Genomic DNA, 24,974 nt, shown 5'->3' with positions numbered 1-24,974 from the left:
GAGACTTTGTATCCCATTACAACTCATCAATTCAGTGATAAATATTGAACTATTTTAAAATTGTTAGGAAATGAGTGTGTGGGACATACATTTAAATAAAACTCTTATATATGCACACACATATTATTGGTTGAAGACAATGGCGCCCAACAAGACGAGTTCTTCTATACTTAAGCTTACACAGTAACAAACACCACACACCGCTTATGTGATTTTTTTTTTTTTTTTAGGCTGTAGTAAAACGCGCCCATTTTACTCACAGATTAACTCGTCGACTTCTTCCCCAAATCCATTCGAATTTTCTCCCTCCAACTTCAGCGTCGCCTTTCTCGCTCGTTCCCGCCGCTCGTCTGCCGTCGTCCATCTGCCGTCGTTACAGGATTCGCGGTGGCATTTGTTTACCCAGTAAAGTGTTGCGACGGCTCTCTCCCTCCCAATTTTTTTTTTTTTTTTTTTGGTTACCCATTCTGACGATTATTGGGTGTTCGCAGTGGCATTTGTCCGTCGTCCGCGTGCCTTCTGCCGTCAGCCGGCATTTACAAAACTCAAAACCCACTGTTGCAATCAGCTAAACATAGGGAGCGGATAATATCAATCTAGATACCTTGATCAAATCTGCTACGTACACCTGCAAGAGTAAAAGCATCTTTGGGTCACCCATTTCATGTTACAAAATCTCTTGGTAGTTGCATTATAAAGAAAAATAAGATCATTTTAGTTCAAACAACACATAACTAAGAAAAATTTCATAATATAGTCTAATTATTTTTGGTAGAACGGCGCACTGCATTTAGAGTTTCTTCGAGGCAGATTGATAAAGACGAAGGAGAAGATTATGAAATTCGTAGATGGAGGGGGAGAGATTCGCGTAGAGTAGCTTCTTATGTGGAGACGGATTCGTAGATGGAGGGGGCAGATTTTAGAGATTTTACCTGATAAAGTGTTCGCGTCGCCTCTTTCGTGGGGGATTTGTACCGCCTGAGATGCTCACGCAGGGGAGTCGTGTGCCGTCTGAGATGCTTCGGAGGGGAGACGGAATCGCTTGGTCGTGTCCTGGTGTTCGCATCTTGGCGCTTCATAGTGTTCGCGTCGCGTCATTGTTCGTGGGGGATTCGTCTCTTCATAGGGGAGGGGGATTCAACAGGAATAGATGGGGGCTCTAACTCGAAGCAAGTGGACCGTTTACACTAAACCTGGTCAGCCACATCAGCTGGTGTGGGGGGTGTTAGAGCCTAGACTGGCTTTAGAGTAGATTTTCTCCAACAAGACACATCATTCCAATTGCCTTATCCAAATTCATGGGAGGTCTTAATTACTTCTCTTTGGTCGGCACGGCATAAGCCACGTACATAGTTGATATATTGTCAAAGGCTTTTTAATTAAGAAAAATTATATTCATCATTTTCACATCATACATCACATATCACATATAATTTTTTATTTTTTTATTTTTTTCTTATTAAATATGTGATATATGGATGATAAGTAAAAGAATTCTATTAATTTAAGAAAATTAAAATAAATAATAAATAATAACTAAATAAATAAAAATAAGTATAGTATGCAGAGATTATGAGTAGCAAAGCTATTGGTAAGTGGATATTTGAAATTAAAAATACAGCTTTCATCGATTATAGATATAATTATACCTTAATTATACTAATTAAGTCTCGTATTAAATATTTATTAGGTGAAATTTAATTATATATACGATTACAATTTACAACGGGCCCTAATTTTGATTAAATTACTGGATATTATGCAAATAATGTGATTCACTGATTAGGTAAGCGAATTATTAGACCGTGAATTAATTAATAATAATATTGGCGAGATTTTTGAGATATTGCTTGCATATGCGATGGCTATATTCAAGGAAAAAAAAAGTACTGATATGAAATATTGAGGGCGATTTGAGGAAATTAATCTAGAAGTTTTAAATTTCCTAAATTCATCATTTAACACCACAAAATCTTGAAGAATTAAAAATGTTGGAAACGGTAGATATCTCAATATTCAGTAATTTTTCCTTACCATAATTGTTCAAGAGACCTCTACTATTTATAAGTAGATCATCGAGGAAGTCTCTTGAATCGATTAAAGCAAAAAAAAGAGTGACCATCATGTCTCCAATGGCTGCCATCATCAACAAGAATTTATTCTTAGTTCTCTCTCTGAGTCTGATCATTGGCCTAGGTACGTATATATGAATATTTCTATAGTTTCTGCATTGCAATTAAATTATTTCATCATTGCAATCCTTTTCAGTCATAAATAAATAATATATATATATATATATATATATATATATATCATACATGCAATCTTCTAAAGAAAAATGATACAATGCCTCTTCATTTTGCTCTCTCATTTTGACTGCTCATATATTTAATTTTTTAAAATTTTTTTCTTAATAGTTAAGAAAGTGACTATTAGGGTATTGATATTTTTTAAAAAATATTTAAATATGTTTAAAAAATATTTGAAATAAAAAAAATATAATTTACACACTAGACGGCACACATAGTGGGCACATAGAGACGGAGTAGCAACACTCTCTTCTTATGATTTAAAATTAATTCGGAAGTTAATATTTCTTATGATTTAAATTATGTTTATTGAAATTGCAGGCCATTGCCAATGCTCTCTGAAACAAATTGCGATTACCCAAACTGATACAGGAGCTACAATTCATAATAAACCGGAGTGGAAGGTGACAATTCACAATGTCTGTTCTTGTGCTGTATTGCACCTGAAATTAGCTTGCAGTGGTTTTCAAACCGTGGAAGATATTGACCCTTCAGTCTTGAGCATATCCAATGGCGAGTGTCTTGTCAACAATGGTCAACCCATCTATCCATCTAATACATACAGCTTCACCTATGCTTGGGATACTTCGTTTCCTTTCAAGCCAGTTTACTCTGAGGTTGCTTGTTCTTAAGGAGTATCAAAAGGCCAGAAGAAAGATGACACGTAAACTAAGTTCTATAATATTTATTCCTGTTCGACTTTACGTGTTTATCTCTTTCTTATAGAATTCAATAAAAGGTCAATTCAAATTCTAAATGTTTTGAGATAATTTGATTTTATTATGAGAACTACTACAAATACAAAGAAATTATATAAAATAAATTCACAAATTAATATGACTTTATAAAATCTATTATATCTATTTTATAATAAAAATAACTTAACAATATGATGTAATATATGTGAATTTATTTTTATATAATACCTTTGTAGCTAAAATATTTTTCTTTTATAATTGGGTTTACTGTTATCTTGGAGAGGATTATTTATTGATTGTCTTTTTTTTTTTTTCCTTCGCAAATTTATGTTTGTCTTGCCCTAAATAAAAAGAGCTTGAATAAAGTTGCAAAAAAGTGCGATATTAACATCTTCCAGAGATTTTTCCAATAATTTTTTAAAATCTCAATCATTTTGAAATTAAATGATTTAAGTTCAGCAAACTCAAAATAAACTACATAATAGAGCAGTGGAAATATAAAATAATAAAGTTGATCAAGTGCTACATATTAATTCTCCCGTCTATGTTGAAGAGGCAACCTTAACCTTCCACGCTCGAGTTCTACTATCGCAACATTCCCCTGCAACCCAACTAAAGGTGGCCAAAACATAAAGGAACAAAGATACAAAAATCAAACTTTCATTTCCTCTTCTTCGCAGGTGGCTGAGGTGTCTCTTCCTCATCTTCCTCCTCATCCTCTTCTTCGTCATCATCTTCTTCTTCCTCCTCCCCATCATCATCATCATCATCATCATCATCCTCATCATCATCATCACTTCCACCATCACCATTTGCTTCAGGCTCATCTTCGGGATCCCCATCACCCTCACCACCATCATTATGTGCATCATCATCATTGCCTCCATCAACGTCCTCATCATCTGCCGCATCATCATCCTCCTCCTCATCTTCATCATCCTCTGTTTCACTGGCATCTTTGTTCTCGGGACCAGGTTTTTTCACTGCATGCAGCTCAGACAATGGAAACCTGAAAAATACAATTGGTTTAGTACCACCCTCTCCAGCAAAATAGAGCAGCAAGCAATACCAGAAAGGTGGAAGAAATCAGTCGCTAACCCTCCAGATGAGTCTGGCTCTTTGTGCAAAATATCCATTCCAATTGGCGAAAGTCCCATCTGAAAAAAATAATCCAAACTCATGCCAATTAATAAGATCAACTAAATAGTCCATACAAAAAGCAAAACTTTTGGCAGAGTTAAAAAGGTAGCGCGAAAAAAATCAGTAACCACAACAGGTCATATACACACTTTCTACAAATTCTTGTTTATTGCAAATTACTGACTAAAAAAGTAATAATAAATTGGAAATTTTATTGAAGGGTGCAAAGGCTTAGCCCAAGTACATAGGAACTTATAAAAAAAAGGCTTATAGGAATGATGTACAAAAAAAAAGGCTTATGTGTGAAGGTACAAAGTGTTGGCTTGAAGTCAGACAATGGTTGTTCAAAGTATTAATCCCACATATCTTGTAATGAGTAGTGTGTCTATGACCTGTACCTTCACACATAACGATAAAGGTCAACATGAATACAAATTAAACATGGCAATTGATGCGAATCATTTTGGCAACTAACTAGCACAAAAACTAACAACGTGCTTCGGGGAATCAGTTGAACGATAACGTGTATGTTGTTTCCTTGAAAATTCAGTTCAATTAGACAGTCATTCCCATGCATATTCCTTTTAGAGGATGGCTTGAGAGAGAGAAGTAGCAAGTTACAATCGCTCTCTACCGATCTACTCCCCACAACATGAGCACCTACATGTTAAGAAAGAAAAGTAAAAAAAGAACCCACTCAACTAGTCCCCGTACTCCAAGCCATAAACTAGAACATTATACACCTAGGCATAATACCAGCTACCAAGAGGTAATCTAAAGGGTATACACACCTATGACAGCCTATGAAATATGTAAACCCTAAACTAAATTTTATAAAATTTGGTCATGGTTCTGGGTTGAGATTAACTAACAACGTCAAGGCTAATGCCCTGGTGTAAAACTTCGACCAGATTTACCAGGTGTACACAACAACTCGATTATACAGAGAATAAGGCCGAAGATTTTCTTATTCTCAAAGGCCCACTAAAAGTCCCACGCAATAGGTTTTAAGAAACTTGGAAACAACGATTTCAACACAATAATTCAAATACAAAAGACCACAATTTTCTGATGCAGATAATCAGTGAAAACACTGAAAATGCTGATGCCAGAATTTGTTTACCTATCCCAAAAAAAAAAACAGTACAACATAACAAGGGAAAAATCTTACCTTTCGATAACAGATATTGTTCACACTCACAATTCCAAAAAGATAAAAGGAGAAGACGAAAGAGAGAAAGAAATCCAGTTACAAACTCAAGTTAGTAAAACCAGAGGTTCGCAGCGTAAAGAATGGGAATATAAAATACCCATATACTGAATTTAGTCTATACCATCGAGAGAGAGAAAGGAAGAGACTTGGCAGCGACAATGGCAGCGACAATGGCAGTCTCAACCACCACAGCCTCCATCACAGAGCAAAGAAAACACTCCAGAGCAACGGCGTTCGAGCGAAAAGTATCCATATCCATCTCCCGAGCAGACTAGATCCTAGACAGACCAAAAAACCCTAATTGGGAGAGAAGGTATTCGAAGCGTAGAAATTTCCTTATAGGGAGAGGTTCCAGGGTTTTAGAAATTGAGGGGGGTTAAAAATTAGGGTTTTGAAGATGGGACATTTCATTGACCGCTTTGCCGCTTAGACTTGGGATAATTCGATCTATCAAGGACTCATTAGTTGTGACGTCACAAGATGACAGGTGGAATCTGGACCGTTCGCTTTGCAGCGCACGAGACTTCTATCTTTAGGCCGTGCGATTTGCCTGTCACTCTGGCCCGTATAAAAAAACCTTGAGTTTTATTTACTGGTAGCTTTCTAATTTTTTTGGGGTAGGTAACAGGGAATCTGGACCGTTGAATTTGCAGATTCTGAATAGACAGCCTAGAAGTAACTAAACATTCGTAATAAACATTTCCAAAGATTGATCAGGACACATTGATCATAAACATTCTGCAGTGATAAAACCCTAATTTTATGAAATATTTACAGCTCAGGAAACATTGATCATAAACATTCTACAATTCTACAGTATTTGAAGTATTAGGGCCATCCCTTGCATTTTTGGATCTTCGTCTCCATATGTTTCCTTTGTAAACAGCTAATAATCTGAATAAGCAGACAAGCTTTACTGTCACAGATGGAATGTTGAGAAATAATCTCACATTGCCTATGGATAAAGACTTGGGCATGTTTATAAGAAATAAACAATCATCTCTAGAATTGTTCATTCCTTATAAACATACCCAAAACTTTATCCACAAACAATGTAGAATGATTTCTCAACACCCTCCCTCACGTGCAGAAACCAAATTGGCTTAATTCATCAACCAATATCAATCACAAGTAGAGCTTTCTTAATTGTGAACAATTCACAAATCTGCTTTTGAATCGACAAGCTTCTGATTTAAAGGCCAATGGCGACTGTTATTGCAAGAAGCAGCTGAAGTGTATTACTGATGAAAGTAGAATGCCAGTACAAAAAAGAAGCAGCAGGAGAAGAAAGAATGTCAGTCAAATAGATTTATTCAGATCCAGGATCAAGGCAAGCAATTGAAACAATTCAACTTCAAACCCGGTTTGTTATTCTTGCCACTTGCCAGTCTAATTGACCAAAACTGGAAAGCATATTTGACTAGCCTAGCAGTTCCAAGAGTTCCTGGGCCATATTTTGTTAAATTGCAACAAGTATTTCAGCATGCATATAACTATGTAGCTGATACCAAAATGAATAGAAATAGTCTGATAAAGTAAGGCAGGCAACAAGCCAGGCAAATTGTTTCCCCTGCGCCATCAGCTCTGGGGTTGATCCAAACCAAAGGCAGCTCGGGGAGACGCAATAGAACTCAGTGATCCTCTGATTCCAGCACCTCAAATACATGAACCCCATAATCAGTTAATCCTACGGCAAACTGGTTTGGTTCTTGTGGATGTGCAGCTACCACAAGTGGGTATAGTGAAGAACTGCATCAACATGGGGCAATGAAAGAAGAAAAAGAGAAAATTATCCCAGTATGTCATTGCCCACCGTTATCATACATATTGAATACCGGCCCAGTTGCCACTGAATGCAAATGCAAAAGGCTACATATCAGAACCGTTAATTTAAAAACTGCACAAGCATTATGCAGAATTTGGGAGATGAGGATAAGAAGTCCCATTAAGTATCAGAATTCGGCTATTGAACAATGGATGGCAAGCAATGCCAGGCAAAGCTGATAGCACATATGTCAAACTTAATGAGGCGTAGGCCAAGCATCTTTACAGATGTTGGCAAAGGATCACCGAATGCCTGACATCGAATGGAAGATAAGCAATGGGGTTAATCTGGCATCGTAATCGAACATTTGAAGCACCAAATGCACGCACATTTCCATCCAAAAAGCTGGTATAAATTAACTGGCTATCACAAGAGAATATTGCATGGGAGATTGGTGCTGGAGGTTCTTTTACAGTCCACTGAAAACACATAACATTGTCAAATATTCTGGACAAGATTGATGGAGAGGGGGAGTAGAGTGGAAGGAAATTGCTCATTTCCTTCAAAGGCTATCCACCTCTCAGAAGCTAGATAAGGCAAAAACAGAAAGGCTTGCCTCCAAAACTGAGAAGAACAGAGAAAGTAAAAGAAACAGAGCACTGAAAAGCTTAGAGACTCTCCATCTCTGTAAGAAAATTTTCTTTCCCAGATGATGCTGATGGGGGAAGGTCGTCAAAGAGAGGTAGTTGGTCTCAGCTGTCTTTACATAACCTTCTTTTTTCTATACAAGTACAATTAGTTATCTTATCGTCAATATATCGATAGCATTGTCCCTCTCCGCTGCACTTTGCGCGCGCGCACGCAGAGAGAGTGTGCAGGGGGGAAAAACACGAGGCCAAAGCTTTCGCAAAAGCTGGCAATATAACTTTTCGAGCTTTAAATCTTTGTACTATGCTTGTCAAACCTGTTTTTATTTATCCTGTTCTTCGATCTTGATCTCACAGTTGAGCTTTTTCAGAAACCTCTTGATCTCGATGTTTCTGCAATGCTTTCAGAAAGCTTTTGCCTTTTCTCAAGTCTTACCTTCTTTTTCAATGCCCATCGTATGTTTCCTACAAGTTAAAGCTTTTTTTGGTGTATTCACATTGAATGAGGAACACTCCTTCGCCAATTAGCATGGATTTTCTTCCCTTCCAGCAGAATGTTCTACTCATGAATGCTGCAATTATTTTCTTGTCATTATTCGAAGCATCTTCTGCAATTATTTTCTTGTCATGACGGACACAATGTGAGGCAGGAGTCGGAGGTCTTTACTATAAAAAATCGTTACGACTTTCGAGTTTATATGTTTGGGTATTAATTATTTGAAATCTAACGCAAAATATTTCAGATTTAGATTGACGCTGATCGCATTGGTCGTGTGAATGATCTAGCATTGGCTGCCACACACAAGCAACTTCAGGTCATAACATGCGGAGATGACAACTTGTTTATTATTCGAGATAATATACTTCTATGTGCTAGACAAAGTTTTTCCATTGTTTGCACTAGAGCAGCACAGAAACTCGGAAAATAAAAAATGGAAGAATTACTATGCATATGAATGGTGACCTCAATCAAGCATTCTGAATTCGTTCTGTCGTTGTTTCTCCGGATACGAGTAATTATACATACAACTATAAAATGCGTAAACGCCGCGTAATCACTTAAAAAAAGAGTAAGATCCACTATTAAAAAAATTAATTCTTTTCATATGAATCTCATGTTTTATTCACTCTTTTCAAAACGATTATGCAGCGATTGCACGATTTACGGTTATAAATATCTTTTCTTGTTCAGCAAAAGGGAAAGAATGTAATGTAAAGATATAGAAAGATGGTATCATTCTGCTATATATTTAAAACCCACAATTCTTTCAACTCAAAAGTGAGCAAACAAACAAATACAGTATATAACTTACAATAACGCAAACCTTATTGGGTAACAGTGTTACCCCTATTTATTGTTTCAACCAAACAAATTCAATCATATACACCCGCTATCTCAAACAGTGAACAACTGAAATTCCTCTTGGGGGGGAAAAAAAAACTCCCAAAAAATGAATGACATGATCGGCTTCATGGCCTAATAACTGACGCTCTCCTCCAAACCAACATACAGACACAGGTCGTCTTTTGCTCCCATAGCAAACTACGAGCTAAACACAATAATCCATGCAAAAACCTGCACTGACGTTGATGACCAAAAAGAACATGTTTTGTTCAGTCCATTTATGCTAATTAGCTACTGGCATCAACATAAAGATAGAGCATCCATAATTAAAATGAATTTACAATGTATAATAGGAAAAAATAAAGCAAACAAACAGAAATCATCAATCACTGAGAAGGGAGATCTAGGGGCAACTAATGGATAGAATAAACTCAAATAATTCCCTTTGGGATATCAAGAAACTCAAATATGCCATATTAACATCTTGGAAAGTGTTTTTGTCCAATTTTTTTACGGCTATCAGCTGCTGTTTCATTTTTCTTTTTTATTCCGTCACTCTGTCAATTACAATCTGATTGTTCTGGTTAATACACAAGGTTAGCTGTTGTTATATAAATATTTATACACTAACTGCTCGGGAAATTTTCAATTTCTAATATAAGAACAGATTAGTATAGATACAACTACTTGTAGTCTTAAAAGAATGCTTCATAAAACCGAATCCAAAATCCCAATGCAATAAACTTGCTTTGCTACTCTATGTCAAAAGAGAGACACAATTCTACTCAAATGCCGAAATCAATGACATCCTAACCATGGTTGCTAAAATACATGTATTTTGTCAAGAATGAGCATTCAAAGTTTTACCTAGTCTCTGTACACGTTCTACTAAATACAAATGTTTGAATATGATTTATTATTCTCATGAATAACAGTGAGGTAGAGTGTAGCACCTCATGGTTAAACACTTGAATGTTAGGGTGAGGCAGTGTATAGGACGTCATCGTAAAACACTTAATATAGATTTCTCTAACTCAGAGCAATGTGATAAGACAAAGGCTTACCTATTTTAATTCACAAAAGCATAGCTTTTTGAGCAATGAACTAGAGGAAGCTGAAGCATTTGTTCAGTGCCCCTAAAAAATACGCAGCCCATCAACAGGAAAAAAAAAAATCAAGCATGCTCCAAGACTGAATGAAGCTTTGGAACACGCCTACGAAACAATGGTTCAAGTCGAAAAGATGGAACGCCAAATTGCCACCTCTTAGCATCATACATCTCATTCCAGGCTTGTATGATCTCATCAATTTTGAACCCAAGACCTGCATGATTGCAGATTATTAAGATGTTTCAGATAACCATACTGAAATCATGAAGGATATACATGACGACTAGAGAAGCAAAATTTTGCGCTTGTTTTTATATTACCTTCCAATGCAGTATTATTGGAACAATGATTCTTTATCATAACAGCTATATCTGTGGGAGATGCTCCCGCAAGTTCGAACTTCTCAACCGCAACCTCTAAACATTCTTCCCAAGTTGGTAGCACTAGCTTATATTCCACAATTGAACGCTCATAAAGCAAGGTACCCCATAAGAGATATATCTGCGATGTCATGTTTGCAGCCTGCTCTGCAGCTTCCTCAGCAGAAATATCTTTAAATAGCCCATTCAACCCCATTTTCTCCAGAGATTCTTTATATTTCTCCCATTTGGAGAGTCCATTTAGACGCTGCTCTTCCATCTCTTCCCACATCAGCATGCCTTTCTCCATGCTGTCCTCGGCCTTGTTATAAAGCTGTAGGACCTCTGAGGAAGGTTCAGTCTCTACTTCAGTCTTCCTCCCAACTGCATAGTACCAGCAGAGCTTCGCCTGCTCAAACTGCTGCTGCCCAAGTGCAAGATAGCCTTCATAGAAGTCTGGTTTGATTTTTAGAGCTTCTTCATACCTTTTTTCTGCCTTCACATACTCTTTATGTGCCCACTCATATGCAGCCTTAATCTGCTCAAGTACACATTCTCTCGAACTCTCTTCTGAAATGAGTACTCGCTTCCTTGCCCTGGACAAGTGAACATTCCCCCAATTAAACAATGCCAAAGCTGCCATCTCTTGGAACTTATCTGCAGCAATTTCAAACAGTTCTTGAGCATCATCAGTTGTCACGGTATCCTCCATAGCCTCCGAGTATAGCTTCATACCTAGCTCATGAAGATCCAAGTACGAATCAGAATCAAATCCAACATGGTTCTTGAACAGTCGTGCAAACTGAAAAATCCAGTCCTCGATAGAAGTCAACCCTCTTTCAACTTCCTTGTCTTTCCCCACATCCCCATTTTCAACAACATTACCTGATTTTCTATCATCCTTATGCACCTTCTCCTCGTTGTTCATCCCCTCATAGAGTGGCTCCTGATCAGGACTAACTTCTGCTACATACAACCTAAGAGACCCTTGTGAATCACCAGATGATTCGGCCAACCTCAGCTCATCAGTAGTAGTGATTGTAACCAAATCGCCCTCTTGATCCCTGTACTTCACAAGAACGCCCGTGAGTCCTGGAAACCTATCCTGAACTATATCTCTTACCAACTTCATGCTACAATTAACTGGTAACTGCGCTGCCCTAATATCCTCCCCAAATACCAATTTCACCGACTTTGTAACCTCTTTTTCTTTCCTAACAGTCTTACTAGACATTTTCTCTTCCCCAACCATCTTTGTAATCATTTCCTTATCCTTAACAGCACTTATCTTCTCCTCCACAACCACCTTATCCTCTGCTTTCAACTCACCTTTCCTACTCTTCTTCTTTCTTAACTTCTCTTTCACCACTTTCCGCAACTTTGCAGCACCGGGCAGTTCCACATTAGCCAAACCAATTACTTTCTCATCAACAGTTATACCTTTTTCACTCATCGTCTTTCGCAACCTCTCCAAAATCTCCAAAGCAGTGATATTATTAGGTTCCATACTCAAAACAGTATTAACATCTCTCAATGCCAAATCCAATCGATTCAAAGCTTCATAACACCTTGCTCTCTTTAACAGTGCTTTACTATACCTTGGCGACACCTCCAATGCTAAATTACATTCATTGATTGCTCGAGGGTACTCACCGAGACCCAATTGCATGTAACAAACAGCCATATTGCAATGTAAATGTGCAACATCAATGTGATTTCTGGGTAAGAGTTTGAGGGCCTTTTCATATTTCAACATGGCACCCTCGTGGTCGCGTTTTTGGAAGAGTTTGTTACCTTCTTCTTTGAGCTCTTGGGACATGTTGATGAAGATTGCGGTGTCTTCATCCAGGGCTGTCGAGCTTAGATCGGAGGGCTTGCTTGGCTTACCGTTTGCATTGCCTGGCTTTTGCTCTAGCTGATTCTTCTTCTTCCCTGTTGGCTTTCCCATTGACTACTATGAAAATGAGAAATGAAGAAGCAGCCCCTCCAACTTAAAATCAACAAGCTCTATTTAGCCCTCTTCACCAACCGACTACATCATATGTATACAAAGAAGTAGAGCCTGTAAGCAAATTGGTTCCAATCAAAACCAGCATGACCTGTTCGTGCAAACGATCACTACAAAAATTTTAAAAAGAAAATATTCAGATGTTGAAGAAAAAATAATCCAAAAAGTTGATGCTCGAAAGAAGTCTCATTTCCTTCTAAACAAAACACATAACAGATATTCATGCAAATATAAAAACAAGAAAAAATCCCAAAAAACCGAATTTCAGAAATTGTAGTAGCAATAAGCCGATAACAACCAAAAGAAAAAGAAACAAAAAAAGAGTAGAACCTTTTTCAATTTATCTCCGTCTCCAATCAGAATCTGATTCTACAGGTTGAGCTATGGGGGAAGAGAGAGTGGACGAAAATGGTATATTGGGTTGCAGAGAAAATGTCTGGCAATGACAGATTTTCTGAGCTCTCTCCCCACTAGGGTTTCCAAAACAGTAGGTCAGCGTTCCAAAGTATTATTAGAATTTCCCACCTTCCGTCGACACACGTGAGATGCTCCTCTGCAACCTCTTTCGACAAGTGTTGGTTTTCTACATTGGATGTGACAGACACGCGCCAAACAGAGCTTGGGCATATCAACCAAGCAGCCAGAGAAGCAGGGGCATAAGACAACCATATTTTGTACCTGTGGTTTTTTTTTTCTTAAATATAGAATCCCTGAAAGGACACAAAGTAAACCGTGTTGTTTTTTTTTTTTTTTTCTTTTTGAGAATGTAAAGCGTGTTGTTTGTCGAACGGCCCGGTTTTAAATTTTAACGATATTATTACTCGTCCTTCTCATACATTATATATATATATATATATATATATAATTTATTAATTTATTAATTTATTAATTTTTTTTACTCATCATCTATATATTACATATTTAATAAGAAAAAAATAAAAATATAATATAATATATAGTGTATAAGAAGGATAAATAGAATTAAATTTTAATGGGTGCAAAATTATTATTAATCTGTTATAATATTTTATAATTTTATAAAATTAAGGCTTATAAATATATTATAAAACAGTTGTTAAAAAATTACAGTTGCATCATTACTCTTCGAAGGGTTCTCGACTTAAAACCATGCCCATGTTATCATTATCATAACCAATATAACTCGGTTTTTTTAAACTATAGAAAATTAAAACATGATCAAAGAAATAAATTCGATTTTGCAAAAATTGTCACTTTTATTTTAGAAATGCTTTAACCACAACAAAGTTTTATAAAATAAATTTACATATTGACGTGACTTCATATGATATATTATATTTATTTTATAATAAAAATATTTTCACATAAAATTACGTATTTTTATAATTGTAAAACTTTTCACTCGGTTTTGTCTAGCCGAATTTTGATTCTGGATCTAAATCGATCCACATACATTTATAAGTAGATATAAATAATTAATTAGTTCCCAAAAAATAACATATTTTAACTAAAAAAATCAAAATTTAGTAAAATATCCTCTCGTTGGAAGAAGTTTTTGTTATCCGATGATATCTTGTTTGGACAATGAATATTTTAAAAAAAAAATGCAAATTGTATTTTTTTTTTTTAAACAAAAAAAACCTTATAGAAAATTTACTTCTCCACATGTTAGTTATTAATATGTTAAAAATTACGAAATTTGAAAATTCAAAATTTGAGTTTCAGAATAAAGCTTACAAAATGAGTATTGTATGTAAAATTGTAAGTGCATGTAACACAACTCATTTTAAAATATTTTGTGAATAGTAGTGAAATTATTTGAGTTAAGATGTTTTATTGAGTTTTGAAAAACGAGGGAGAAAAAATTGAATAAAAATATTATAAAGTTAAATAACTGTTTGAATATTATTTTTTAATATTATTTTTATTTTGAAATTTGAAAAGTTTGTAAAAGTTGTAATGATTATGTGATGATTAGATGAAAAAGTTGAATATTTGAAATAAAAATACTAGTATAACTCCTAAATATGCACACCAAATGTGCACACTCATATATTTTAATTTTAATTTAATTTTTTTAATTTTTTCTTAATGATTAAGGATGTTTAAAAAATGAAAAATTCTATACATCACACTATCATCTCACTTTCATCCCACTAAATAAGATGTGCCACATTTATCATCATCAAATGGTCATTTATCAGATGCTTCGTTATCATAATGGTTATGAATATATCACATCTTACTTATTAGGATAAAAATATAGTATATAACATTACTCTTAAAAAATATTTAAAAAGAAAAGAAAAAAACCATTTGCACTCGTGTGCATATTTGGGATGCACATGTGCACCCTAGCATTGTTCTCTTTGAAATTTGAAAACTATTTTATATTTAAGTGCAACTTTGCTACATACAACCGACATTTGCAACCGTGGTGCAACCGACTGACACATACGGGTCCCCCTTTTTCTTTTTTTCGGTCTTTCTTTCTTCTTCCCCCTTCATTTTTCTGTTCAATCAAAAACTTAGAAACTATTTCTTAAAAAAAAGGCATTTATGTCCTTCATAAGAGCCTAGACCCTCCGCATAGAGGCGAAAGGACCTTCACCCAGTCCATTGCAGAGTTAGAAAAAAGAAAGCGGTAGAGAGAAAGAGAGAGAAATGAGGCTACTAACTCACAACATGTTGTCGTCAAACATCAAGGGCGTCGCCAATAGCTTCCCTCTCCGCATCGAGGTGGAGAAGGTGGTGGAGAAGAAGGTGGACTTAAACGCCGACTTCCTTCGGGACATTTTTTTTCTAGGAGGCTTGTGAAAACAGTCTTCATTGAGCTCAGTCCCTTTTCTTGCCTTATATCGATATGTTGCATAAAATTTCTCTTATTTCACAATCAGTTAACCCCAAATGGAATACTGAGTTGCAAAGCGCCAGCAAGGTTTAATTTTTTTTTATTCAGTTTAGGTTTGTGGAGAAAACGAATGGGGTTTTGTTACTATTCATTACTTCGCGTTGAATTACAGGCTTCTTTTCTTCTTTTTTTTTTTAAAGAAAAAATTCTCCTTTTTGGTATGTTAATAGTACAAATATCAGTTGGTTGACAATCAGATGGATAAGGCTTAGATAATCAAATACGCCATTGAATATATCCAAGAGCTCCAGGAACAAGAAAAAAGAGTTAAAGCTGAGATAACGGAGCCTGAGTAAGGGAAATTGAAGCAAAATCCAAAACTCAACTCCTCACCATATCAGAAAGAGGAGAACAAACCCGCTGAAGTAAACACCTCTGATCTGGAAGAAAAAGGAATCTCTATGCTGGAAGCTGAAGGAACCTATGTGCTGGAAGACGAAGGGGGTACCTTTGTGCTTAGGGAAGATGAAGGAACAAATGTGCTTGTTCGATTTTGAGATAAAGGAATGGTTGAAAAGATGAAGACGCTTAGACGAAGAGTGAAAATGAAAATGAATGATTTTGAGATACAAAGAAATAAAATTGTACTTTTTATTTAATGCCACGTAGAACTCGGTTGCACCGCGGTTTCTCTCTCGGTTGCTTCCAGAATTATTCATTTAAGTGATATATCAAAATATATGAGAATACTTATGGACTTAAAAAAAAAAAACGCAAGTCTCAGTTAGACCATACAAATTTAATAATTCTAGAACTTACGAATATTCCAGGAATAATTTTAGCATATATCCTTTTCTTGACTTTTCAGTTTGAGAAAGTCGAATAAGCGGTGTAAATGATAAAAGGGACGTAATGAATAATGACGGGGGACAGAGGGATTGACCAAAATGATACCCTATTTCCTTCGTTATTAATGCCACAGTTACAAATTTTACCATACATGTTTTACAAATTGATGCGCCAATTAAAATTATAAGTTAATATTTTTCTAATAATCTATCACCAGTCAGTCAAATTAAATTTATAAAACTTTTATAATAAAATTTATTGTACGTTTAGATTAGTAAAAGTCAACCCTTCTAGGATACCATACTGATTCCGGTATTATCAACGTTAATGTTCATTATTATCTTTTATTCTGTAATTCAGGCCCAAGGCAACCATCCAAATATTAGAAGATAAAGCCCAATAAGGGAGGGGCGAGATGGGCCGAGATGGCCCCTGAGCTACAACGAATTTTTGTTTTTGTCTATCTACCACTTTGCGATAGGGATTAGGGACAGAAAATTGGGACATGTATATAAACTTTAAGGATGTTACAAGTGTAACTCTATAGTGTGGTCTGCACGTCCTTGTTAATACGTTATGACCTAATTAGGTATAACATTTAATAATATCTCCAATGAGATATTTTAATTATAGCAATATTTCAATTAACTTAATTTAAGGAATAATATTTTCTAGACTTAATTTTCATGTACGGCAAAAGTGTAGAGTCCAAGTTAAAAAAATCTATGAAGGAAAATAATTTTCATGTTCAGCATTTAGATTATCTATATAAGGAGTCGTATGTTTTGCGATAAGACCGTCTAGGAATTTTTTTAAATGTAATAAAAATACACACAAATTTACTAGTGATAAGTTTTTAAAATATTTTAAAAAAATAAACAAAAACACTAAGAATAGTTGAGAGGCCAAGCATTTTCTTAATTTTTTAAATAATGATATGTAATTAACGTTTGGATTCAAAACTAGAAAATATTCTATCTTGTCTCATTATTATAATTTTTTTAAATTTTTATATAAAATATAATAAACAATTTAACTTTCAAATCTCTAAATAATAATAATATTAAAAAAATATTTTATTAAATTTTTAATTTTTATCTAAAAACATCTCATTTCATCTCACAATCCAATCCAACCATAAGTTAAATTGCCATGGTAAGCCCCGGCCCCCTCTGTGCACTGTGCGGCCACATGGTAAGGATATCTTGTAATCGTCCATTAGGAATGGTTTAGATTCATAAATGGATTGAAATGGGTTGAGATAATTTGTGAATAATAGAATAAAAGTTGAATTATTTATTATATTTTGTATGAAAATTTAAAAAAATTATTTTAAAATTTAAAAAAATTAAATTATTTATTATATTTTGTATACAAATTTTAAAAAATTATAATAATAAAATAAATTAAATTAAAATAAATTTTAAATACAAACGAAACTAAAATTTAGGTCGGAGGACGGAGGATGTAAGTGCCAAATGGCATTGGTAGCGATGGATGAAGCCTTTGTCTGTCATGTCAGCTACGGTTGGAGCATTTACATCCTACCGGCTGTTTGTCTAGAACAGACATGACACAACACGTGTGGCACATTATATAAAAAGTACAGCTGTCCTTGAAAAACTTCACTTTCGTCGGGTTAATTAAGAACTTAAAAAGGAAATATAATACTGGGATAGATTTATTCGAACCTACGCAGTCTCTCTGCTTGTTTGGCGAAAGATTATACATATAATCGCCTCTCATCTTAATTTTAAATATAAAATTTTTAAATTAATTATTATAATTTTTTTAAATTAACTATTACAATTTTTTTAAATTTTTAAATAAAAAATAAAATACAATTCTAATTTTTTTAAATCTTTAAATAAAAATAATATTATAAAATTATATTCTTATTATATTTTAACTATTCAAATTTTTTTTCTCATTTCTTAAAATTTTAAAAATATTTAATTAAAACAATCTCGTTACTATTTACAAAATTCAAATTTATTCTCACTCTCAAAACCAGCTCTCAGGCACAGCCTCAGGCCCTACGTAATTTCTACCTACCTGTTTGGCTGCTTCTTTCGAGTTCAAGGCACAAATGAAAAATTACTGCCTTTTTTTATTTCTGTGATGAGAAATAAATAACTAGATTAGTTTGATATCTTTCATATATCGCAGGTATCCGTCGTTCTATATAATATTATTGCTAAAGAAACAACATTTGTGTGATACCTGTGACCAACAAGGAGAGACGTGATTTGCACTTCTTTCTTCTCTCTTTCCAGCTCTTTTTCAGAATTTTGTTTTGTTTTCTTGTTTTTGTGTAAATTTCATCTGTGCATTCAACCCACATGATTTTTGTGATGATGCGCACTCATCTCCTGTGAATTTTGTGGGTGTCGATAATGCACATCTCCTTTTTCTTCACAAATTCTTATTCAACAAGTTTATAGATTCCACTATTTCTTGGTAGGGTTTTTATTTATTTATTTACATCGTTATTAAAATTCAATTTAAGAATTTTGTTTTCCTGCATAAACTAATTTTAATTCTCCCGGCATGAGTAGTTTTCGGAAGTTTCTGTTCCAAAATTCTCTCCTTGAAGTGGTACTGTACCTGCATCAAACGCACAGAAACCAAACGTAATACATGAACTTGGACAAAGAAAATTTTTAGTAAAATGAAATACCCAAATGAACAAAACTAAACAGGGACAAAGAATCATACATACATACCTCCCTCGCCGCGAAAGCAACGCAACCCGATAAATGATAACGGCGAGGTCAACGGCAAGCGTAACGGAACTGACGATGATATATGGTGACGACGAACGGCACCGTCGACACGGATCAGGGATGTCGACGGAACTCACGAAGGGAATCCTGACGCTGCAAAGAAGTGGACGGAACGCGACTACGGACTGCCAGTTTCAATCAGATTATTAAATACTGAATTATTCTCAAAATTGGTACTAATTAATTATGATTGTTTAATTTTTACTAATTTGTCGGAGACATATATGAGTGTCCAAAAAACTCTCCACCCACACCAAATCCATATGTACAGAAGAAATTTTCTCTTCGGTCCCCCGCTCCGAATAGAACAGCTACGGTTTCGGGGCGCCGACTTCCGTTGAAGCTGTGAAATGCGCAGAGATTGAAAAGAACACCAACGGTGAAAGCTGATACTGAGAGACGAAAACTAGAGAGCGAATGGGATTAGATATCCAGTAGTCCTGCCGAAAACGATAGATACTAGGCGCTGTACGACCCGTGCAGTATTGTAGCAAGGTATCCCGCAGAGTACGTTTGCAAGAATTGACGGGGCCGCACAAGCGGTGGAGCATTGCAAGAGTTGGCTCGGTTCTATTTCTTCAAGTGCCGCACAATATTTGATCCGGGTTCCTCATTACTGCACCGTACTTTGGCATTCAAACTCGCCGCTGACGAATACGTTGACAAGCTCCTCCAGCGGATTCCGACCTCCTCACCGGAATCTAGGACTCAAAAATTCAAAGATGACCGGAAAAGCATGAACCAACCTGTGCACAACAGAAAGGAAACTCACAGATCCTCAACTCTGGACATGATCGAGAGCCGGCTCGGCGTGGGCTCGAACGCGGCTCTTCTCCTTAGCTGATGCGATGAGGGCCTGATCAGAGCGGTCAATGCTCTCTTGACCCACTCTCCCTCTACGCCTCCGATCCTAACCAGCGAGTTCTTCATTGCCGATCTTCGCATGTTCAGGCCATTGTTCGGATACGGCGCCGCATGATGGCTCCCGCGACTGTTTGATGCTTTTTTGTGTAGATGACAGCGAAACGAACCCGGATGCGTGGTCGGCGAGCACGTACACCTCTTTTTGGGGATCGACATGGGGCTGTGGTGGCTCGCGATGACCTGGTTACGGTTTGGGGAGATTGAGCGGTGGTCGATGGAGAAGCGGACGGAGGGAGAGAGGGAACCCGAGGTGTAGAGGTTGACGCGTGTGGGAGAGGCAGATCGCTGCTGATGGTGGTGGTGGTGGTGGTGGTGGTTGTTGTCGTAGTGATGTCTGTGAAGGTCATGGTGGAAGAAAGTTGTTGACGGTGAAGAGAAACTGGAGCTTGTGTAGGAAGCGAAGACTGAAGAGGACGAAGAAAAAGAAGAGTTTGGAGCGTTGGAATAGTAAAGTCTGCCGGGGGGCGAGAGAGAGCGTAGGACTGGACCGCTCGATCTGGTTTTTGACAATGAGGTAGCCATTGTTGAGAAAAGAGAGAGAGGAAGAAAGGCAGAGTTTTTTTGTTAGAAACTTTTTTTTTCGCTCCTAGAGGACCCGTAGGGCAGTTGGTTTGGCAAACCTGACGAGTCTCGAGCGCTGAATTTATCAATAGAGATTGGGCCGTATAGCAATTAATCTGGAAACTCCGTGGGCAGTGTAGGGTTTTCAAATTTTTGGGTTGGTTCAGTTAACTACGGTTTAGCTGACCGGAGGTTGGAAAGGGGATAATATAGTTTTTGGGAGTGATGTGGACGCGCAAGCCGACGAAATTTGGAGGCCGTTAGTCCAAACAGCTTTCTAGGACTGCCGCAAACGCCTGCCACGTATATGTCTATTCAGTGGGTCTACGCCCACCGCTGGGATCTCCCGCTGGGCTCCCGCTACTGTATTTTGTGCTTTTTTTTATTGTTTTTTTTTTTTACATGAATTTTTTAACATTTTTAAATTTTTTTAAAAAATAAAAAAATTCACAATATTATTAAAAAATATTTACTTAATTATGAAGAAAAAAAATTTTAAAAAAAATAAATAAAAAATTACCAGCAGAGCCTCCAACGATAAGCATAGCTTTTTTCATGTCTATAAAGAAACGAACAGAAATAAAAATGATAAGCTTGAATTTGAATAGTGAGACCAGATAGAGGTAATTTTAAATGAAAATTAAAAGTTAATTATGATATTATTATAATATTTTTTTTAATATTATTATTTTAAAAATTGAAAAAATTAAATTATTTATTATATTTTATGTATAAATTTATAAAAATTGTATTTATGAGATAAAATGAAATAGATTAAGATGGTTTATTGTATACCACTTATATCTTTGTAATTATCATATAAAAATATAAATACACGTCGCTTTTCACAATATTTTATGTAATAATGTTTTAAAATGAGTAGTATTTTTATAAAATATCTCATCAAACTAACATCATTTTACAAAAATATATTTATTTTATAATATATATTATAACATATGTTGTAAAATGTGTTGTGTGGATATAATTACTCATTATCATATGCCATTGTTTTTTTTTTTTAACTGAAATGATGAGGCCATAAATAGGGGCTTCTGATGGGAACTTCGACGGTGGCGGAGTTTTTTTTTTTTTTTTCTATTTAGTAATTAAGAAAGCGATTTATAATGATACTGTAATTTTTTTTAAATATATTTAAAAATGTTAAAAAATACATAAAAAACAAATAAAAACAAAAATTCCATTATCAGGATCCCGTCGGATCCCCAAGTGTGGCTGTAGAGTCACTCTTTTTTTTTCACACGTTTTTGTATACCAAAGATGAGAAATGAATAATTATACTTAAAAGTCTCTACGCCATAGGAAGTAATTCAATTTAAAAGATAAATTAAATTATGTGTGATGTAAAGGTATTTTTAGGGCTTTAAGGCTATTGGTCCGCATCGAAAAAATCGATTGTACAGAATGATTCAGACCGGTGGGTCGAATCGATAGTCTTATTGGTCAGTTTTGGAGTGTGGTTTTTTTGGACTGGACTCATACCAACTGAATATATATTATATATATTTAAAAATTATTTTTTATATATAATATATTATCTTATATAGTAGTTGTATAAGTTAGGGCCGAGCCAAAATCCGACAATCTGACTCCGCACCTGCTCCGCTCCGACTCCGACTTGTAGGAGTTGGAGGTTTTTTCCTCTTGGAAGTCGGAGCCGGAGTCGGAGTCATTGATGAACCGACTCCGGCTCCGCTCCGCTCCGATCCGACTCCGACTCTACTCCGCTCCGACTCCGCCTCCAATTTTATACATATTTTATAAAAATATGTATTTTTCTATATATTAATTATTTAAATTTTATACAACTATATCTTATATAGTTAGTTAAAATCAATAATATACTAGTTAAATAATATATTTATACTATAATATATAGATTTAATTGACTAATAATAATTTAGTATATGACTATATGTAAATATCATACTATTACAAATTTATAATATTACTACCGTGTAACACTAAATTACTAATGTATATATAATATATTATAAACACTAAGATGCATAATAACATCAACATGTAATATTGTAATACTAATGGATAAACACCAATCTATAAATTTATAATAACATATCATACTAATGTATAATAACTAAAGTATTATTCATATAAATTACTAATAGTATTAATTACTATATATAAATTAGTAAACCCCTTTAAGCCTATATATAAATTACTATATAAATCACTGTAGTATTAATTACTAATACTATATTACTATATGATACTATTAACTATAGTGATATACTACTATTAGACATTAGTGTACTAATACAATCAGTGATATAGTTAGTATAATATTTATACTAATACTATTATATAGTTATACTAAATTAAAATTACTATAGCATATACTAATATATAATTATGCTAATCACTATAGCTAATACTAATACTAATATAGACTATAGTTATAACTTATAGTATTATAACTATACTGAATCACTATAACTTATACTAATATAGTTATATTAAAATTTAAATCACTATAACTAATACTAATATAGTTATATTACTATAGGGTACCATTAACTATAGTGATATACTAGTATTAGTATACTAATACTATTAGTGATATAGTTAGTATAATATTTATACTAATACTATTATATAGTTATACTAAATTAAAATCACTATAGCAAAAATTTAATCAAAAGTTAGTATGTTACTTGTTTTATTTAGTTGTATTTTTTGTTACAATCAAAAGTTTAATTAGTTTAGATTGTAATGTTGAGAAAATTGAAATTCGAAAGGCCACAAATTTTTTTTTTTTAAAAAGTGGGTCAAATACGAAGTTAAAAAAGATAAAAAAATTCAAAAAATCCGACTCCGCTCCGACAAGTCGGAGTCGGAGCAGATTATGTACGCCTCGAAGTCGGAGTTAGAGGTCGGATTCGACCTCCGACAAAGTCGGAGTTGGAGTCGGAGTCGGAGATTGGGCCCTCCAACTCCAAAAATGTCGGTGCTCAGCCCTAGTATAAGTTAATTATGTAATTTTCATCCGAGTGATCATCATTGACCATATGTACAATGAAATTATTTAATATTAATTAACCATATATAAAATGTTAAAAATATTAATTAATTTTAATTTTACTAACTTAATTAATTTTTTGTATTAATTCTTCTGTAAAAAAAGAATAAATATGAAAAAAGTATTCATGGACCAAATAAAATCGAACGGATCGACCAAATTGATAACTAATAGTCCGATCCGACAAAAATGATGAAATAAAATTTTCGGTCCGTGATCACTCCAGGTCGATTACACCCCTTAGTCTTTCAAATAGTACTTCTTAATTTTAATTGACATAAGAATTTAATAAATTTAATTGAGTTTTTTTTTTCCTCCAAACCATGAAAAGTTTACCCTAATAATAATTTTGTTAAAGATGCATAAGAAAATAACAATATTAATGAATATGTAAATATTAAATAAATTAAGGCCGTATAACTATTTATGAAATTTTAAGTTAGATTTACTTTACGATGAAAATAATTTTATAATCTGATCTATTGAACTAAGTCAATTTATATTCTAAGAAAAAGTCAATTTATGAGTTATATGTTTGTAATTTATTCTATAAACTAGATATTTATCTTTTTCTTAATACCAAGTAACCATTTCTTATAATATAAACTAGATATTTTCTAAACTAGATACCTCACGTACTGAGAATACTTGAGATATTCTCATAATACATATTACTATTTATTATTATTTAATATTTTAATATTAATTTTTTATTATTTTTTTTTACTGCTATTCACATAATACTTGAAAATACTTCACTATACAAATGCAACTTAAATCCGCAGCAATCTTCTTCCACTTGACTTCAAAACGGGTTTACGGGTGAAACTTGGGAATCAAGGCAAGACTCTCCTTATATAAGTTAATATGTGTATGTGTACATACATATTGATATAAAACGTGTCGAGAATTCTACGTGCAAAATCTTAAGAAAAATATGAAAAAGTAAAGAAATTTGAAATTGAATAGGTCAATGTTTGCATAGTTTGTGTTACGTTGGCATCACGACAGAATATTTGTTCACGAAGTTATAATTGGACCAATCTTCAAATGACTATTTTGGTGGACCAATTCAAATCAGTGACCCGAATTATAATTGTAAACGATAGACTTTTTGCCATCTTCTACTGTTCTACATCCCAGCGTCGCTGCTTTTCACCATCAATGGGTTTGCGTTCTTGTTTCGGTCAAGTTCCACACGCGCGGCGCTGACGGCCGTATAAGTTATAACTAATTACGATTTGAAAAAAAGAATAATTCTATTTGTTAAAGTATCAGAACACGTTTATTATATATTTTTTTTACATCATATTATATTGTTAATATACTATAATTTATTTATAAAAAATATTTAAATATTATAAATCAAA

At 34.5% G+C, this 24,974-nt stretch overlaps 4 protein-coding genes and 1 long non-coding RNA gene across 8 annotated transcripts; 1 reads left to right on the top strand and 4 right to left on the bottom strand.

The window, feature by feature from the left end:
• Positions 1 to 2,110: 2,110 nt before the first annotated feature.
• LOC121263725 (TPD1 protein homolog 1-like) lies at positions 2,111 to 3,046 on the top strand. Its single transcript, XM_041166780.1, has 2 exons — positions 2,111 to 2,196; positions 2,631 to 3,046. The coding sequence occupies exons 1-2, from the start codon at positions 2,124 to 2,126 to the stop codon at positions 2,939 to 2,941; spliced, it is 384 nt and encodes a 127-aa protein (XP_041022714.1). The 5' UTR covers positions 2,111 to 2,123; the 3' UTR covers positions 2,942 to 3,046.
• Positions 3,047 to 3,477: 431 nt separating this feature from the next.
• On the bottom strand, positions 3,478 to 5,795 carry LOC121263724 (phosphopantothenoylcysteine decarboxylase subunit VHS3-like). Its single transcript, XM_041166779.1, has 3 exons — positions 5,482 to 5,795; positions 4,106 to 4,164; positions 3,478 to 4,016 (listed from the first exon to the last, which is right to left on the bottom strand). Exons 1-3 carry the CDS (start codon positions 5,617 to 5,619, stop codon positions 3,668 to 3,670), a joined length of 546 nt encoding a protein of 181 aa, XP_041022713.1. The 5' UTR covers positions 5,620 to 5,795; the 3' UTR covers positions 3,478 to 3,667.
• A 3,224-nt stretch (positions 5,796 to 9,019) lies between these two features.
• On the bottom strand, positions 9,020 to 13,207 carry LOC121263723 (protein PHOX1-like). 4 transcript variants are annotated; one of them, XM_041166778.1, is made up of 4 exons: positions 12,924 to 13,207; positions 10,547 to 12,703; positions 10,182 to 10,440; positions 9,020 to 9,353 (listed from the first exon to the last, which is right to left on the bottom strand). In XM_041166778.1, exons 2-3 carry the CDS (start codon positions 12,531 to 12,533, stop codon positions 10,292 to 10,294), a joined length of 2,136 nt encoding a protein of 711 aa, XP_041022712.1. In that variant the 5' UTR covers positions 12,534 to 12,703; positions 12,924 to 13,207; the 3' UTR covers positions 9,020 to 9,353; positions 10,182 to 10,291. The 4 variants fall into 4 exon arrangements, with proteins under 4 accessions (XP_041022712.1, XP_041022708.1, XP_041022710.1 ...); XM_041166774.1 differs by having other exon boundaries at positions 9,020 to 9,348; positions 12,924 to 13,206; XM_041166776.1 differs by having other exon boundaries at positions 9,020 to 9,348; positions 10,547 to 12,684; positions 12,924 to 13,206.
• A 5,369-nt stretch (positions 13,208 to 18,576) lies between these two features.
• LOC121263722 lies at positions 18,577 to 19,053 on the bottom strand. Its single transcript, XR_005940327.1, has 2 exons — positions 18,999 to 19,053; positions 18,577 to 18,879 (listed from the first exon to the last, which is right to left on the bottom strand). It is a non-coding gene; the product is annotated as an uncharacterized LOC121263722 (long non-coding RNA).
• Positions 19,054 to 19,228: 175 nt separating this feature from the next.
• LOC121263720 (one cut domain family member 2) lies at positions 19,229 to 20,592 on the bottom strand. Its single transcript, XM_041166773.1, has one exon. The coding sequence runs from the start codon at positions 20,502 to 20,504 to the stop codon at positions 19,827 to 19,829; it is 678 nt and encodes a 225-aa protein (XP_041022707.1). The 5' UTR covers positions 20,505 to 20,592; the 3' UTR covers positions 19,229 to 19,826.
• Positions 20,593 to 24,974: the final 4,382 nt, after the last annotated feature.

This window comes from Juglans microcarpa x Juglans regia, chromosome 4S (assembly GCF_004785595.1).
Source record: "Juglans microcarpa x Juglans regia isolate MS1-56 chromosome 4S, Jm3101_v1.0, whole genome shotgun sequence".
Lineage (NCBI taxonomy): Eukaryota > Viridiplantae > Streptophyta > Magnoliopsida > Fagales > Juglandaceae > Juglans > Juglans microcarpa x Juglans regia.
This window is presented reverse-complemented; position numbering and strand designations above follow the sequence as displayed.

Bases quoted from the DNA above. Each gene is read 5' to 3' on its own strand.
- LOC121263725 (XM_041166780.1), top strand. From the start codon at position 2,124: ATGTCTCCAATGGCTGCCATCATCAACAAGAATTTATTCTTAGTTCTC. The intron at 2,197-2,630 runs GTACGTATATAT...TTGAAATTGCAG, and splicing joins GAGTCTGATCATTGGCCTAG to GCCATTGCCAATGCTCTCTG.
- LOC121263724 (XM_041166779.1), bottom strand. From the start codon at position 5,619: ATGGATATGGATACTTTTCGCTCGAACGCCGTTGCTCTGGAGTGTTTT. The intron at 4,165-5,481 runs GTATAGACTAAA...TATTTTTTTCAG, and splicing joins TTCCTTTCTCTCTCTCGATG to ATGGGACTTTCGCCAATTGG. The intron at 4,017-4,105 runs GTTAGCGACTGA...TGTATTTTTCAG, and splicing joins GAGCCAGACTCATCTGGAGG to GTTTCCATTGTCTGAGCTGC.
- LOC121263723 (XM_041166778.1), bottom strand. From the start codon at position 12,533: ATGGGAAAGCCAACAGGGAAGAAGAAGAATCAGCTAGAGCAAAAGCCA. The intron at 10,441-10,546 runs GTAATATAAAAA...GCAATCATGCAG, and splicing joins CAATAATACTGCATTGGAAG to GTCTTGGGTTCAAAATTGAT.
- LOC121263720 (XM_041166773.1), bottom strand. From the start codon at position 20,504: ATGGCTACCTCATTGTCAAAAACCAGATCGAGCGGTCCAGTCCTACGC.